Here is an 18,368-nt window from a genome sequence, read left to right on the forward strand (position 1 = left end):
CACATAAAAGTTTGCCTCATCACTGAACAAAATCTTATGCGTGAACTGAGGGTCCTGTTCCAATTTTTGTTTTGCCCATTCTTCAAAAAACTGTGCGCCGATCTGGGTCACCCTCGTTGAGATGCTGCAGTAGCTGGAGTTTGTAAGGGTGCCATTTGTTAATATCCGCTGAAGGGATGTTCGACTAATGCCACTCTCCAATGACATGCGGCAAGTGCTACGCTTTGGGCTCTTGCTGAATGAAGCTAGGACAGCCACTGATGTTTCTTCATTAATGACAGTTTTCATGCGTTCACATTTTGGCAAATCCAACACTGAACCAGTTTCACGAAACTTAGCAAGCAGTTTGCTAACTGTAGCATGGGAGATGGGTGGTCTCGTAGGGTGTTGCAATGACCTGGTTACTGCGTTCACCAGATATCAACACAATTTCGATCCACTCCTCACGTGTTAACCTCTTCGACATGTCAATGGCTGTGAACAAAGAGAAACTTGTAAATAACTCATGAAAGAATAAAGTTACATTGAAACCAAGCACACCATTGTTTTTCTTGTGACATTACCAATAAGTTTGATGTGTCACATGGCCCTCTTCCTATTGAAAAAACAAAAGTTGTATCCAAGATGGCCACCATGGCCACCATGGTCATCACCCATCTTGAGGAGTTTGCCCCCTCACATATACTAATGTGCCACAAACAGGACTTTAATATCACCAACCATTCCCATGTTATTACGGTGTATCCATATAAATGGCACACCCTGTACAATTCAATTTCAGTTCCAAAATTAAATTTTTTGGGACTTACATCCGGTTCCGGTTCAAGAGTAATCGAGCGCAGATTAGTAGAACTACGTTTTACTAGCGGGCCGAACGTGTTGCTGACGGGAATCTACGGTGTCTTGAGCTGAATTAAGACTTCAGAAGTCATTCGTCATGTCGAATGAGCAGCGGATAAACTCTCAGGTTGGTAATAAATGTATTACATGTATAAGAACAAGCGCCATGTTAACAAATGATAGCCGTACAGTAACTTTTATGCTTATTGTAGCTGTTAGCTCAAAACGCTAATTTAGCGTAGTTTGCCCTGAATTCAGCTTTGATAAACAAATATGATCGACTGTTTCTAGTAGAATTCCAAAGCTGTCATCTTGGACCCTCTCAGAGCCCTGTATGCTTGCAGAGACCCCTACAGAAGGGAAACATGCAAAACAGTGTCCAAACCTTTGTTTTAGCTTTATTTATGTCTTACACAGCATCCCAACTCTTTAGCTAACTTAATAACTTTAGCTAAAGTGAATAGTTAGTGTAATTCATTAGTGCAGCATTACTGGATCACCTCTGTTTGAAGTGATATGATATGTGACTGTCACTGTGTTTAACTACCATAATAATTCTTAGGGTACTGAGTGCATGCTTAATTCGTTTTTTTTAAACACACTACTCCATTGCTATGTTTGACAGACTGAAGTTGTCGGGTCACCTCCTAAATCGACCATCTTTTACAGGTGTTTTGTGCCAGAAATGGAGTGTCCACCGAAGATACTGAATCTCTACACCTTGCCATTGATCCCTCTTGAGCCTTCATCTAGACAAGAGACATTAACTTAACCACTCTCACATGCTCTGTACCTACATCACCTTCCCTGACAGTCGTATGCTTGGCTCATCTGAGGGTGAAATTATAAGAATGTGTTATTCAGCTCAAGATGCTGTAGATTCCCGTCAGTAACACTTTCGGTCCGCTAGTAAAACGTAGTTCTATTAATCTGAGCTCGATTACTCTTGAACCGGAACCGGATGTAAGTCCCAAAAAACTGAATTTTGGAACTGAAACTGAATGGTGAGAAGTGAATCTGAAATTATTCGAGAGCTAAATTTTTAAAGGATAAAATATGGTTTCAAAGCAAATGGATTCATTTTCAAAATATAAAATTCAATTTCAATGTAGTGATGATCATTTTCAAACCAATGAATTGAATTTCAAATTAGGATGATTCATATTCAGTTTTTAAAAGCATTTATTCAAGTTACAATTCATATTCAATCCGAGCAATTCAAATTCAAATGTAACTTATTCATATTCAGTTTCTGATGGCACAGATTTCTGCCCATTTCTGCCCATTGTTGGAGAAGGGGATCCCTTCTCCAACAATAAAATATAGGGATAATCCATCATATCTTCAGTCTGAAGGCACAAATTTTAATGTCCCTTGACAGTTTATGAACATTGTTGTTGAAGATGTAATTACATGCTTATCTATGTATATTTATGACTGAAGTATCCTTACTGTTTAAATAACCTAGCAAAAAAATGACTGATTATGGAAAATTAGATACTGATTAGATTCAAAGTCTAACCCTAATTTGTCCCTTTTGAGGGTTTCACAGTCCATGGGTGTCTTTCCGTTATTCATTTAAAGTAATTTTGATCTAAAAGTCAAATAAACCTGAAACACTGGCTGACCAGATGCCCATGCTGGTGACAATCCTTTTTTTTTTGGAACCCTATAATTAACACGTGTGACCGCAAAATAGGAAGGTTCTGTGGTAAATTCTGTACACTCATGTGGCTCTATGCCATATTACCTCGCATATGGACCAAAACACCCCTGATCTTCCAGACAGTGCCTTCATACCAATGGCTCACTAAACCAAAAAAAAAAGGGGGAAAGTATTTATGCAAATCATCCTGACACAAACACAAAATCTGCTGAACTGCGTCTTGTCTCCATCCAGAAATTAATAACAGTAATACATGTGGTGTCTTGGACAGCAGGTTGTGGTTATACGTTTCCTCTGATAGAACATGGACTGAGCATGATTGCCAAACCCTACTTTCAGTAAAAAGTAAAAAGAGGAAGCTGTAAGAATGCCACAGCTACTCAAGCTGTTGGAACAGGACATGACTCAGCCTGGAGCACTTTTTGAAAACATAGTTTAAAACTACTTTACCGTTTCAACTCAATTCAATTCAGATTGATTTATTTAGCATCAAATCATAATATAACGCACCTTGAGGCCACTACTATTGTAAGGTAAAGAACCTACAATAATATCTAATGATTAAATGTATAATCACATAGTGATTGAAACCTGAAGGCTCTGCCTCCTGAGAGTGAAGTGCTTTTACAATAGTCACGACTGATAGCTACCACTCCCTGAGCGTGGTTCTGCAAGTTTTATTCCTGTTAAAGTGAGTTTTTCCATCCCAATGTTGCAAAGTGCTTGTTGAGCTTCCCTCTGTATTACTGTCAGTGTAAAGCTCCTTGAAGTGGCACTTTGTAGATTAATTTGAATAGAACTGAAAGGATCCAGTGATCATACATGCATTTTTTTTCTTTTCAGGATGTTCAAAAATCTGATGGTCTCTGCCTTTTCTTGCAGCCTGAAGATGGCCTTATCCACTTTCCTTCAGGAAAATACTTTGAATTAATTCCAACCTTTTATCTGGCGGATTTTTTTTTTTATAAAGAAATAACATTGATAATCCCTCTAAGCTGTATCTGTTCTTGTTGTTGGATGTGCGTTTCTATAAAAGACCAGGTTAAGGTAGTGTTGCCTTTTAAAGCTTTTACTCTGTTGTTCCTCAGGTCAGACAGGAAAGTTACTAATAAGAAATAGAGCTGCATCATTGCTGCCGTCAGTTATCACTGTAAAGTTCAAAACCCTCCACGCTACTGCAGAAACGTTGTGATGCAAGAGGGTGTGGATAAACGAATTACTCACACAGAGGAATTTCCTCAGCTTGAAGTGTAGCTTCATGTGAGTGAATCGTGTCATTATCTCACGATTCAAAGGCTCGCCATGAAAAACATTTCATGTCGTCAGCTCCCACACTGTTCATTATATTTATTGACTCAATATGTATTTTTAGCTCTTAAGCTGAGGTGACTAACCTCTTTGCATTACACATGTTGTTATTCCTGCTTTCTCCAATTCCCTTTCCCCTCCTCCCACTTCCAAGTTTCATCAAGTTTACTGTTACATAAGCAGATGAAAGTCAGTGAATAAATTCACAAATCTGACACAAGGATTAATACAGGCAGTCTACTAATAACAGTAATAATAAGAAAAAATCTTTGTAGTGTAGCCTGCCAGAAGCATCCAGATATTCAGCATCAGATTTGATATATTTCCTGCTGTGATCTGTAATACTTGTAGAAAGCACAAACAGTCATGTGGAAAAAAGTTTCAATTTTAATCAAGAGGTTTTAATCAACAAATATCTGGTTAAAGTCATTTAATCCAAACGAATGCAGTGTGAAAATCACCACCATGAGACTAACAATAAAATATGAATAAAATAAGAAGCAAGAGACAAGCATCAGTAAGTTTTGTGCTTTTATTAGTAGAGTTTCATTTTTTCCCCAAAGCGTCCCTGAGTACAAGCAATACAAAAACCTGTCTGTTCATATCTGGTGTGGTGGTTTCTTTAAACATTAACACATTTCTGTTTGGCTTTTGAACACACACACACACACACACACACACACACACACACACACACACACATAAAGACTTACAAAAGTTATTAGGCATGTACGAAAAATCTAAGAGGTTTATTTGAAAGGCTGGTGCTAGGCTAACAAAATAACTAAACAACAGTAGCATCTCATGCTAAGATAGCTCTGGGATAACAAACTGGGATAACAAACTGGAACAGGATAAACATGTACGATTGATAAATGAGTGGGTAATCTGAAAATAAATAATGGTCTTCAATTTTAACAGCAGAGGGTATGGTTTCATTAAATATCTCAAAAATATTGGTATATGTCTGCATCTATTTAATGTAATAGAAATTAATTCTCTTTAAATATTTTAAACCATTTTTCAGTGCAAATTCAAAAACAAGAACCACACACACACATTTTGTATGCTCAGTCTTTAAAGCTGATGAACTGAAATTACCCTTATGTGGAGCACCTGCCTCTTGAACCACAACGAAAGACTGAAACCCCAAACTGGATGGTTCAGGAGGAACTGAGGGGCTTGCATAAGGGCACTTTAAGTTCCAGGATTAAAAATATAAAGCATACAACTGTTTAAATTTTAACCTTAACATTCACCAGGTTACCAGTGACCCATCTAAGGTTAGGATGCAATTAACATGCCCTTCAAATTACGGGGCCTCATTGAATATATGATAATACATCTGAAAGGCAAATTTGTCTTGTTTCTGGAAATTAGCCTATTTAGCATGTGGCTAAAACCAAACCAAACACAACCCTAACCCTATAGAACACCAAGTTATATTAACTTAAAAAGTAAATGCATTAAGAATGAGACCATGATCACGTACAATAATTATTGGAGAAAAGCACCAAAAAAGGATGTCTTGATCAGGTTGTAGCCATCTATGACTTTCACGCTCAAAAATTCTCCATCTAACCGGTCAAAAAGCTGCCCCACAAACAAGGTCTGGTAGTCTTTTGTCTGACACTTGACACTCTCCCAGGCATCCAGTTCTGTAGTGACTTTACCGTATGCTTCACTCCAACGGTGCAGCTGTATATGGAATTTCTGGAATTCGGAACCTTTCACATCATCATTACAGCTTAAAGTAAACCTCAGGTAGATGAAGTAGATACCAGTCGTGGGAATCACAATGGCATTCTTCTCTTTGTTGTAGTTCATTTTTCCCAGTATAGGAGCCCACGTGATGTAAGATCCATTAGCCTTGCCGGTAGACTCTGCAAGAGAGGATATCAGCCTGTGAGTCACTGAATCACTCACATCCTGAGATCCTTTTTTAACTTATTGTATATGTATTCTTTTTGTTTCTCTTAAAAGGGTGCTCTTTTCGCTTGCGCTAAAAGGGTTTGCATACAATTTTCGTTGTTCTTAAAGCACAATGACAATAAAGATTCTGATTCTGATGAAACAGCACAACCTTTTCTATTGTGTTTCTATTTGTTTTAGCTGCCTCTGAGCCCGGAGGCTCGTCTAACCTTTAAGTACATTCCAGCTTTTCATGCTGCAGATTTTCAAGTATTTATGCACAGCTGGATTGTCCCCCTCAATCTATAGCTATAATTCTATAATCTATAACTGTATGCAATTAAGGATTTGTTCATATCCCTCTGAGAGCTCTTTAATACCTCACACAGTTACATATAAACACATGGAAAGCACAACATAGATGGTGTAAACTAACATGAGACACTTACGGAGATGAATTTTCTGTGTTTCCGCTTGCCTTTGAACAGTTTCTGCATGTGGAACTAGACAGAAGAAGAGAGAAACTGAAATGAGTTGTTTTCCCTTGTTATAATATCTTGGAGAAAGTGTTTGCATAAAGCAAACACAAGCGTGAGTGTGTTCTTTCAGGTACAGTATGGGAGATTAGCCAAAAAGACTGGAGAACAGAGCAGCTTGAAATACATGTATTCCCAGTAACAACACATATAATTAAAAATAGATTAAAAGACATGACATACCTTCCGGGCACCCTCTCTCTTGCTTTGAGTAGGCTGGAGTTTGGTCTTCTGCACTCTGGGAATAAAGGAGAATTAACTTTAATAAAACCTTGAGTCGTGTAGAGCTTTGCAGTCATTGATGGTCTGTTTTTAAAAATTTGTATTCACGCAAAAATTTGAAAACTTATGTCCAGCAACACAAAATTCATTAAACTATGTTAACCTGTAAGAAAAAGAGCCCACAGCATGCTTGTGCTTGTAAAAATAACTTTAACTGGCGGATATGTGTTTAACACTACAGTTAAAAACAGTAATAAAAATCAGCAACACACTGTTGTTGGAGCAAAACCTGCGTAACTGTCTGCTAAGAAGCTGAAATACTAGAAACTCAAATGCAGGGAGCACAAGAATCACAGGAATGTTGCTCAGAGGGATCGGGCGCAAATCAAAACAATCAGCTCTCGTGTTTTCAGTGATACCAGCCAGTACAGTTTCCTTACTATTAAAATAAAATCTGTCATGAAGTGCGCACACACGGCAATCAATAATATAGCACCACAAAACACAATACCACAAGCTGGGCACATCTATCAATGTCTGTATGAGTCGACTTTATCAGACAAGTTAGACAGCGTAATCTGTCCGAAATGCGTTTATGATTTAAGTGCAATGCAAAAAGGTTTGATAGAATTGCAGTCAACATTCCTGCTAAGGTAAGTCTGTCGCATCACTGCTTCAGACAGACTAAAGTCTCCAAGGAAAAAACAACTCACCCCGTCTCTGCTGGATCCAGATTTTCCATGCTGCCCTAAATTAGCACACGTGCTGTAAACAAACAGTGCAGTACAGCCGAGCAGAAGGAGCAGAGTGATTAGCCGGAGCCTCGCCTCCTGCCTCTTCATGTCCCGGCAGTGATTGATGAGGATCAGCACAGATTCGTCTGAGCTCACATTTATCAAAGCATCCCCACAGGCAGCCCCAGCAGGTCCGGTGGGTCCCATCACTTTCTGTCCCATAATGTCTTCAACAAGAGAGACTGGTCTAGGAATAAAGCTGCTTCTGACTGATACATGCACACACTCTTATAGCAGCTAAACGCCTACACCAAAAAAACTGGAATTACCTCATCTGTCCCTTCGTGCAGACAGGAAGGGAGAGGAGAGAGAGTGAGGAGGAGCATACACCACTTCCCACACTGACCCACGTTCACTAGACTAGAGTCCGGTTATAATGTGTCATGTGTTGCTCTTTACATTCAGCTTGTTTCCTCATCTGATTCCAACAAGTCAAAAGATTTTTTTTTCACAGTTATGACTCAGGCTGTGGTGCTAAAGAAGAGTCTCTGTTTACCTAGACATGCACTCGTAAAAGAAAAAAGTCTGCCAATGGCTTTTTTTAAGGCTTGAATTCATTCCAGTCCTTTACCTACTCAAGTTTTCTGTTCATCTGTGGTTTAACAGACGTCTAAATGATACATAACTGTCAGATCTTAAAGAGATTAAACCGGATTAAAAAGTGAAAGTTTATTGCATCACATCTAAAACAGATGTTTGTTTGTTTGTTTGTTTTATCTCATCTACAGTACAGGGTAGGGTTGCTCCTTTGTGTATACTTGTTTGCCTAATTGAAACATGAAAATGATGCCAAAATAAATCTATATGATTTAATGGAAAAGGTAATGCCTTCTAGTCTATGAAAAAACTAACCATAAACCCAACAAGTGGTTAAAAGTCACAAATGATAAGTTGTTTTTTCAGGGTTTTGCAAAGACTTTATTCTATGTTATCAGACAGATAAATAACACAGAGACATCAAGATTAAAAAGGCTTACATTTCAAATGTCAAAGTCTAGATCACCCCATTTTGAAATTGCACACACAGACCTTTGCCTTACTTTAAAAAAAAAGAAAAATTCAAACCTAACTGGTTCTGGGTAGAGTTTGGGTTTCAATAGCATCCACTCCTTTTTATGCAGTTTTTTTTTTAACCAAAGTGAAATGCCCAGTTAGAAATGTTTCATCAGAAAATGTTTAATACCAGTGAATTCATTTGTAAGATAACATTAACATAGTGTGTGACTAAGAAAACAATAACCTACATGTCTTGCCCATGAGCTGCTGTCATGCAGTTAAATCCGCATTTGGTTGAAAATTGATAAGCTGCTTTTTAAGGCTACTGCAAAGACTGAATACAACCTGATTACACGTCCAAATGATTCATAACTATCTATGCTAAAATTAGTTTCACTTTGGTTCACATAACAAGTGTGGAGGAAGGCTCAGGAGGTAGAGTAGGTTATTTATTAATTGGAAGGGTGATGAGTCAGTCAGCATGAATGTCCTAAGATACTGAGCCCTGGGTTCCCAGATATGTTTGTGTGTGTGTGTTATGCAAAGTGCTCAGGCATTAAATAAAAAGCATTGCATTGATATGTGTGTTGTTTGGTGAATGAGGCTGTTAGTACAAAGCACTTTGAGTGATTATTTAGAAACGTGTTGTAACTACCAGTCCACTGACCACACTATTTCAGAAATGCAAAAAATGCCTTTTTCAAAGCTCTCAACATCGGCTTTGTCATTAGTGACCCTCATAGGGTTAGGATTTAGTTAGTGTCCACTGCTGTTTATAAAATTTTTGGAACAGCAAGCTGAAAATGTCTTTACAGAATGAAAAATGAAAAAGCAAACTGAGAAAAAAAAACAAAGATGATGAAACAAAAGCCAGTCATAATATGGATCCGTTTCAAATGCTCTCTTGCTGTCTTTTCAGGCTATTTCAGGCTATAAGACTTGAATTCATTGTGATCATCCACTGAGAAGCTTCCTGTTGAATAGATGTCTAACAGGGGTCTAAAGGGCTCCTTACCATCTTTGCTAAAAATGGTTTCAGTTTGATTCAAAAGTTATCTATGAGTCCTCCTAAGTCATTATCTCAGACATCTCATATGCAGGTTGGTGCATACCTGCCTAAAGATCAAACCACCAATAGGTCAGTTGATTAGTTATATATATTATATATGTATGCCACGGCAATCATATGAACTGTACTTTTGCATTCCACCCATGCGTGGTTTGATCTAGAAGTCAGAGTAATGACACATTTACCCAGGTATTGCCTGAAGGAAGCTGCCTCTCCTGGAAAACACTGTGTTCTGCCACACCCCAAAATTCTTTAGGATTTATTTGTTTTAAAAACTGTGAGGGTAGTGTTTGTGTTCAGTTATTATGCACCTCTAAGGGACTTTTGCTGCTTGTTGTAACTGTTGTAATTGTAATGCTTGAGTTAATATATGACTAACAGAAGCCTAACCCTAGATGTGCTTATGGCCTGGTAGGTGTTAAGAGACTAAATATATCTATGGTACAGGGACTCCTGGGTAGTTTAAGCGTTTTTTTTTCACCACAAAACAATATCTAATGGTTTAGTGGTGCAGCTGTGAGACTAAGCTACCTCTGTTTTAAGAAACTCTCTAAAACGAGCATGTCTTTGAGTAAATATGTGAACTTGTCTTTTTTGTTAGGTGTTACTATTAACTGACTGTTAAAATGCTCAAATTAGGTTTTTCTATGGACCTAATCTGGGTTAGTTTGGGAAATTATTAGTCATATACAGTGGGGCAAAAAAGTATTTAGTCAGCCACCGATTGTGCAAGTTCCCCCACTTAAAATGATGACAGAGGTCAGTAATTTGCACCAGAGGTACACTTCAACTGTGAGAGACAGAATGTGAAAAAAAAATCCATGAATTCACATGGTAGGATTTGTAAAGAATTTATTTGTAAATTAGGGTGGAAAATAAGTATTTGGTCACCTCAAACAAGGAAAATCTCTGGCTCTCACAGACCTGTAACGTCTTCTGTAAGAAGCTTTTCTGTCCCCCACTCGTTACCTGTATGAATGGCACCTGTTTGAACTCATCATCTGTATAAAAGACACCTGTCCACAGCCTCAAACAGTCAGACTCCAAACTCCGCCATGGCCAAGACCAAAGAGCTTTCGAAGGACACCAGGAAAAGTATTGTAGACCTGCACCAGACTGGGAAGAGTGAATCTACAATAGGCAAGCAGCTTGGTGTGAAAAAATCAACTGTGGGAGCAATCATCAGAAAATGGAAGACATACAAGACCACTGATAATCTCCCTCGATCTGGGGCTCCACGCAAGAGCTCATCCCGTGGGGTCAAAATGACCATGAGAACGGTGAGCAAAGATCCCAGAACCACACGGGGGGACCTGGTGAATGACCTGCAGAGAGCTGGGACCAAAGTAACAAAGGTCACCATCAGTAACACACTACAACAGCAGGGAATCAAATCCCGCAGTGCCAGACGTGTTCCGCTGCTGAAGCCAGTGCATGTCCAGGCCCGTCTGAAGTTTGCCAGAGAGCACATGGATGATACAGCAGAGGATTGGGAGAATGTCATGTGGTCAGATGAAACCAAAGTAGAACTTTTTGGTATAAACTCAACTTGTCGTGTTTGGAGGACGAAGAATACTGAGTTGCATCCCAAGAACACCATACCTACTGTGAAGCATGGGGGTGGAAACATCATGCTATGGGGCTGTTTTTCTGCCAAGGGGACAGGACGACTGATCCGTGTTAAGGACAGAATGAATGGGGCCATGTATCGTGAGATTTTGAGCCAAAACCTCCTTCCATCAGTGAGAACTTTGAAGATGAAACGAGGCTGGGTCTTCCAACATGACAATGATCCAAAACACACCGCCCGGGCAACAAAGGAGTGGCTCCGTAAGAAGCATTTGAAAGTCCTGGAGTGGCCTAGCCAGTCTCCAGACCTCAACCCCATAGAAAATCTGTGGCGGGAGTTGGAAGTCCATGTTGCTCGGCGACAGCCCCAAAACATCACTGCTCTCGAGAAGATCTGCATGGAGGAATGGGCCAAAATACCAGCTACTGTGTGTGCAAACCTGGTAAAGACCTATAGTAAACGTTTGACCTCTGTTATTGCCAACAAAGGTTATGTTACAAAGTACTGAGTTGTATTTTTGTTATTGACCAAATACTTATTTTCCACCCTGATTTACGAATAAATTCTTTACAAATCCTACCATGTGGATTCATGGATTTTTTTTTCACATTCTGTCTCTCACAGTTGAAGTGTACCTCTGGTGCAAATTACTGACCTCTGTCATCATTTTAGGTGGGGGAACTTGCACAATCGGTGGCTGACTAAATACTTTTTTGCCCCACTGTATATTGTACACACACACACACACACACACACACACACACACACACACACACACATATATATGTTTAATATTTTATATATTTTTTTATTTATTAGTCTTGGCTGTTTGGGAGAGATGAGACCTTGTGTTGCAGCATCTGTCGTGATATGCCTGTCATATATCAAGATTCACCTTACAGGTGACATAATTTGAAACTTCAAATGTGGACAAGATTAAGAAAAAATGTTCAGTATTATTGTGAAAGGATTCAATTCAATTCAATTTTATTTATATAGCGCCAAATCACAACAAAAGTCGCCTCAAGGCACTTCATAGGTACAGAGAAAAACCCAACAATCACATGACCCCCTATGAGCAAGCACTTTGGCGACAGTGGGAAGGAAAAACTCCCTTTTAACAGGAAGAAACCTCCGGCAGAACCAGGCTCAGGGAGGGGCGGCCATCTGCTGTGACCGGTTGGGGTGAGAGAAGGAAGACAGGATAAAAGACATGCTGTGGAAGAGAGACAGAGGTTAATAACAGATATGATTCAATGCAGAGAGGTCTATTAACAATCAATCAATCAATCAATCAATCAATCAATCAATCAATCAAAGCTTTATTCGTCACATGCAGGTTGCCCTGCAGTGAAATGGGACCCCCCCCCCCCCGACCGTACACATATAGCACAAACATTACATGGGGATACAGGTCGGAGATTGGTAGCATTAGAGAAAAAAACATTGAAATGTACATGTTAGGTTTTAGAGTATAAACCTATTCGCTGGAACGTTGAAGGCAATATAATTACACACAAGCAAAACACAAGTAGGCAAGCTTCTTCATGTTACTCGTGCACGGGAGAGACCGAAGAGGCGCCGTTCCCTCGCCTGACCCGGTTGCTCTCGTCCGTTCTCCCGTACACTATCCTTTTATTGAGGTTACATGAATATGCATAGGTTCATTAACATATGACATCTACATACACACAAAGAGTACCTGTGTATGTGGATATGTGTGTGTGTATGTGGACGTGTGTGTGTGTGTGTGTGTGTGTGTGTGTGTGTGTGTGTGTGTGTGTGTGTGAGAGAGGTACTGCTGATCAAAGGGTCATAAAAGCACACAAGCAAACATCCTTGGTCAGGAAGAGGGTAGACTAGACCCCCCCCCCCCCCCGGTAAGGAAGTCCAGCAGGTCATCTAAACAGAAGAGCACTCAGACTAGAACAGACATAGCTATGTTAATTCCACCATAAATCAAATCACCATCTCCAGCTGCCTCCCTCTTCCCGCTCCACCACAACCACCCACACATGCAGGGCCTTGGAGTAGGGGTATGTCACCAGGGTGCAGAGGAGGCTACCCCCCCCCCCCCCCCCCCCTGTCCCCTTCTGGCTGCCTCTGCCTCAATTTTATCCCACAACTTAGACATTCACATTACTCACACTCTCATTACACATACATATAGGATCTTGGGGGTGGGCACGATACACGGAGTCCAAAGTACCATCAGGGTGTACACCCCACCCCTGGCATCGTTGCCCACCTCTCAATTTTAAATACACGCAGACATTGAGGGCTAGCAGGAGGGACCATGCGCTTACCTGCTGCTCTCTGGCAGGTAGCTCCATGCCCTCCTGGGTTTTAAATGCACCTTAGAACACACATGCATCAACATTACAATGAGCGGGTGGAGGGAGGTTCGGAGTCTTCTCTCACCCCCGTTCTCTGCGACCTGCTGGAGCAGGGGGGCTAGGACTAGGAGGAGGAGTTGGCCGTCCGACTGCGGTCTGGAGTGTGGAGCCTTCCTGCTGCTGCGGAGTCGGGGCGGTCTGCCTCCCCCCACCGCAGGGAAAAGGGAAACACCACCTGGGTCTGGGTGCAGTTCCCCCCTCCAGGGGCGGGGGCACCTAGACCCGGTTTGTAGAGTACGCTTGGGGAGTGTGATCGTGTGTACAACGTCTCTTTATGTCTGTCTCCACGTTGGTTGAGTGTGGAGTAAGATAAGATAAGATAAGATAAGATAGAACTTTATTAATCCCTCGGGTGGGTTCCTCTGGGAAATTCGACTTCCAAAAAAAGCACAGCAACGACCAAAGTTACAGTTACAGAACTGTTATATATATATATATATACACACACACACACACACACACACACACACACACACACACACACACACACACACACACACACACACACACATATATAAATACAGAGACAAATATAAATAAAATATACAAAGGGGATAAATAGAATAAATAGGAATAAAAAAATAAAAATACAAGTGAATTGCACATTTCAAGTATTGAGTCTATTGCACTGTTGACTATTTACAAAAAGTATTGCACAAGGTATTGTACAGTGAGGTGCAGAGGCACTACAGCTTAGTTGTTCCCCCCTCCTTTGTCCTCCTGTTTCCCCTCCCTCTCCCCTCCAGAGAGGAGTTAAACAGTTTGATGGCGTGTGGGACAAAGGAGTTTTTAAGTCTGTTAGTTCTTGTCTTGGGGAGAAGCAACCTGTCACTGAACAGACTCTTCTGGTTGTTTATGGCCGTGTGCAGAGGATGCCCAGCATTGTCCATAATGTCCATCAGTTTCTTTAATGTCCTTTTCTCTGCCACTGTCACCAGAGTGTCCAGCTTCATGCCGACCACAGAGCTAGCCCTCCTGATCAGTTTCTCCAGCCTGGATGAGTCCCTCTTTGCTGTGCTGCTCCCCCAGCACACCACAGCATAGAAAAGTACTCCAGCAACCACTGACTGGTAAAACATCCTCAGGAGCTTCCTGCAGATGTTAAAAGACCTCAGCCTCCTGAGGAAGTACAGTCGGCTTTGGGCTTTTTTATACAGGTGCTCTGTGTTGCATGACCAGTCCAGTTTATTGTCCACCCACAGCCCGAGGTACTTGTACTTGTTGACCACCTCCACCTCCTCCCCCTCTATCTGAACTGGCAGTGGACCTTCTCTGGACCTCCCGAAGTCCACAACCAGTTCCTTAGTCTTTGAGGTGTTGAGTTGCAGGTGGTTTGTGTGACTCCATGCGACAAAGTTCCTCACCAGACTTCTGTACTCCTCTTCTTGATCATCCCAGATACACCCCATGAGTAAGTGCATATGAGAGCATGAGGGTGGGAATGGATGTTTGTATCTGTGTGTGCCTGTATGTCTGTGTCTATATGTCAGGTTGGGTGTCAGGCGCCACCTCTCTGGGGACATCTCAGGCCCTCCAAGGTTTGGAGGCCTATCTCCCCCTACCACCACTTCCCCTGCCGGTGGCGGACCCCCTCAGACATCGGTGCGTTGGTGGTTCTTTGTGTCCGGGGATGGGCGTCCAGGTACACACCGGCTCACTCCTTGGCGGCCGCTTATCGGGGCCTGGAGCCTGGGGCTCGCTCGGGCCACTTCGGAGGTGGGGTGCCCCCGGCCTCTCGGCCTGGGGCTCGGTCACTCAGGCGCAGCTGGCTGCCGGCGGAGCTCACGGGCGCGTCACTGCAACTCCCCCTGGCTTCTGCTCCGCGGCTGCTGAGTGAGCCCTCATCTGGGACTCTCCTCAGCTCTTTCTGGGACAGTGGCGCGGCTGCCCCTCTGTTGGTCTTCCTTGGTCTCTTGTGTTCTGGGGGCCTCTGGATGTCTGGAGTTTTGATCTCCTCCACACCTGCTTCACGCCCTGGAGGACGGGGCTGTGGCCCCCCCACACCCTCTAGCAGATTATTACATGAAGGAACCTTTTAAAAAAACAAAAAACAAGCGCGTCCATGCTCACAGGTGTACACACGGGTGATCACACCCACAAACTACACCCTTTTTGGCTCCTACCTCAAAGCACACTGTGTTCTGTTGATCTTATGTGCTGCACAATAATGTTTAACATTTAGTATTTACTGTCATATTCCCATATATCATTGTGATGTTGTTTATTCTATTACTCTTGTTCTCTTCTGCTTGCTTTCTTTTTTCTTTCTCAGCAGGTGATCCAGGTGATTGATATATGCATTTTTTTTTCTCTGCCCGTTCTGTTGGTTTTTGTCTTTTGCCCTTCTCCCCTGTCCCTCTTCTCAGCTGTTTCTCTTTCCCTCTTTCTTTCTCCCCTTCTTTCCCCCAGTCAAGTCTGTCCCATATTCAGTAAGTGAAAATAAAATAAACAATAAAAGGTGAATCAAATGGACCATTACGGCAAGGCTGGGATGGTCAGTTTGGTAAAGTAAATCCGTTGGGCATCTTTCTTTGCCTTTAGACAACAATTCTGATGGCAAAAGAGCCAAACGGGACAGGCCAAAAAAAAAAAAAAAAAAATAAAAAAAAAAATCAAAAAGGGAAGATACGATCTCTCCTCTCTTCATGCTACACAGAGTTGTTACAGACCTCTTAGGATGAGACATTCTTTCAATCTACAAATGATTATATACTTCTAAGCATATGTGAGTAAATGTTTCTAAGCATAAATGACAATCAACAATACAAACTCTAACAGTACACTACAATGGGGAAAGTACAAGAGGAAAAAAGAGACCCCTACTCATGCTATGCTTCCATAGTAGGACAGCATGAGAACAGGAAAGAAAAAAAACTGCTCTGCACAAAAAGCACATAAATGTCCACAGCACAACATTGTGAAGACATGACAAGCCACAGGGTTGGGTGGGGGGTGAGGAGTAATCCGAAGCGAACACAGCAGCCGCCCTGCACAGCGCTACCATTCCAGCGCAGCACACAGGCCCGCCGTGTTCCCTCGCAGGAAACAAGCATCGAAGGCGTTGGAAAGGGAGGGGGGATGAGTGTGTGGTTATCAGTGTGAGTGTGAGTGTATGTGTATGCGTGTCTATCCGGTTGTTCAGTGATGACGCGACGAATCCTACTTCCGGGTCTAAAGTAGTCTGCGTTTAATATGGCTTTTGTGTTGTTAACATGTTTAATGTTATGTATTTTCTTCTATTTGATCTCAAAAAGCTCCTAAAACAGTCAGTGATCCCTGTTGACCTCCCTCGGCTTTTATTACCACTAATCATTTATTTAAGCTCAGTCTTTAAAACCTTAGGATGTAACTACAGCCCAGCCTATGCAGCAGTATATGAATGACTAACCTCGTATTGTGGATGGATTATCTCAGTTGTTCTCCTGGCTGAAGTTTGGTCCTTTTACAGCATCCTGCCATGCGATTACATTTGTTCCTGACAACCGAGAACACTCACGGTAACTTTTATCGAGTGGAAAAAAAGTTAGCTTGTTTATATTATGCTAACATAGCTGTGTCGCTAGCGGTCACCTAGCACATCATTATATACCAGCTAGCCCAACTTCAGTAACCCTACAAACGTCACTGCTGTTTAGTTTTCTGTCTTCATTTATGCTGGAAGTGATAGCAGAGCTGTACGTTTTAATTTGTTTCCAAAACCCCGCAGTCAGGACATGCTATATTGTATTTAGATAGAAGCTAGCGAGCTAACTCCCTGATAACTTCTAACTCCGTTAAATGTCATAAATTCCGTTTTCATGGATGCCTGGATGTTAAACTCAATTCTTACACCTGGTAGAGCAGAACGCTGATCATTTTATTAAAGATGAAAGACTTTAGACAGTTTTTCAACTCTCAGTAATGCTATAGTGATCGTTTGATATGTGGACCTGCAGCGGAGTTTAGACCCAGACACGGTTAGTGACGTCAGACTGAACAACCGGATAGTTCAGCTGAGACAGCGTTCTTCGCCCTGCCAGGCTAAGTAAACAGTCCCCAGCCAACCCAGGTGGCCTTGCATGGAATGGGAAGGAACAGTCTAAACACAGTCGTTATCAGGGAGTTGTTTGTTCGGCTCCAGCCTTGAGTCCACAGCTGGCGCCGGACGGGTAGCCGCATTATGATGGCGATTTTCTTTTCCAACAACTCATGAGAATTTCGAGCTGTTTTTTAGTTCGATAGCTGCTAGTTCCTTCATGATGTTATTTACCTTCAGTTCCGTGGTCTAGTCGCTCTTTTGCTCACAGAACAGATTCTGAGACCTCACGACTGCAGCCAACTGATCCGTGATGTATTCCAGCTTCCGCCCATAGGTGTTGTTTTGAGCGGATTCTTCCCTGATGTATCCCAATATCCGCTCAGAGATGTTGTTCTGAGTATCCACTGCAGCCGCAATCGCCTCCAAGCTCTCAACCATGCTCCCGTCTGTGAGCCCTGTCTGAAAAACCGCACCTCATCCCGTCAATTCAATCTCAGCGGGCAGCTTTGTGGGGGTTTGAACAGCCGGTTCCGCTTTTATTCTCCGATAAGCAAGGGCCAAGCCAGCTCCGATCAGCAAGAACCCTGTTACCATGGTTCCGAATAGGTAGATATCTGCAGCGTCCTCGACCGACGGTCCTGCCAGGCACACGATCCTCCATTTCTGCCACCCGTCCATCGTGTACCCGGCAGGGAAAGTCCCTCCAGGGCACTCGGGCTCTCCCAAGCCCAGACTTCTCGTTGAGAAAAGGGTGACAATAGCATTCAGAGACCAGTTGATCAAATCCATAGTTCTCTTTAGGTTTTAGACACAGACTGTGAAAGAGTGTTCCAGGGAAGTGAAAAAAAACATGAGACAAGACAAGGACATAAGCAGCTAAGCAGGGAAGATAGGGGAAAGGAGGAGAGGAGAAAAGTGCGACCGCCTTCGCTGAGAGCCAGAGAGAAAACTCACATAGTGAGTGAGAAAGGTGACTGGAAAGGAAAAACTCAGTGCATCATGGGAATCCCCGGCAGCCTATGTCTATTGCAGTATAACTAAG

The 18,368-nt window shown here is 42.1% G+C and overlaps 1 protein-coding gene and 1 pseudogene across 1 annotated transcript; both read right to left on the minus strand.

Moving 5' to 3' along the window:
- Positions 1–4,332: 4,332 nt before the first annotated feature.
- On the minus strand, positions 4,333–7,532 carry LOC146665605 (uncharacterized). Its single transcript, XM_085411170.1, has 4 exons — positions 7,197–7,532; positions 6,445–6,499; positions 6,175–6,228; positions 4,333–5,697 (listed from the first exon to the last, which is right to left on the minus strand). Exons 1-4 carry the CDS (start codon positions 7,437–7,439, stop codon positions 5,312–5,314), a joined length of 738 nt encoding a protein of 245 aa, XP_085267296.1. The 5' UTR covers positions 7,440–7,532; the 3' UTR covers positions 4,333–5,311.
- Positions 7,533–17,494: 9,962 nt separating this feature from the next.
- Positions 17,495–18,115, minus strand: LOC146665606 (uncharacterized; annotated as a pseudogene).
- Between the last annotated feature and the right edge of the window lie 253 nt (positions 18,116–18,368).

Source organism: Rhamphochromis longiceps, linkage group LG7 (assembly GCF_057381845.1).
Source record: "Rhamphochromis longiceps isolate RC_006_pf linkage group LG7, R_longiceps_female_GT1.1, whole genome shotgun sequence".
NCBI classification, from domain to species: domain Eukaryota; kingdom Metazoa; phylum Chordata; class Actinopteri; order Cichliformes; family Cichlidae; genus Rhamphochromis; species Rhamphochromis longiceps.

Coding starts and splice junctions, on each gene's coding strand:
- LOC146665605 (XM_085411170.1), bottom strand. CDS start 7,439: ATGGGACAGAAAGTGATGGGACCCACCGGACCTGCTGGGGCTGCCTGT. Junction 6,500..7,196: donor CTGGATCCAGCAGAGACGGG/GTGAGTTGTTTT, acceptor CTTTATTCCCAG/AGTGCAGAAGACCAAACTCC. Junction 5,698..6,174: donor AACACAGAAAATTCATCTCC/GTAAGTGTCTCA, acceptor CCTCTCTTGCAG/AGTCTACCGGCAAGGCTAAT.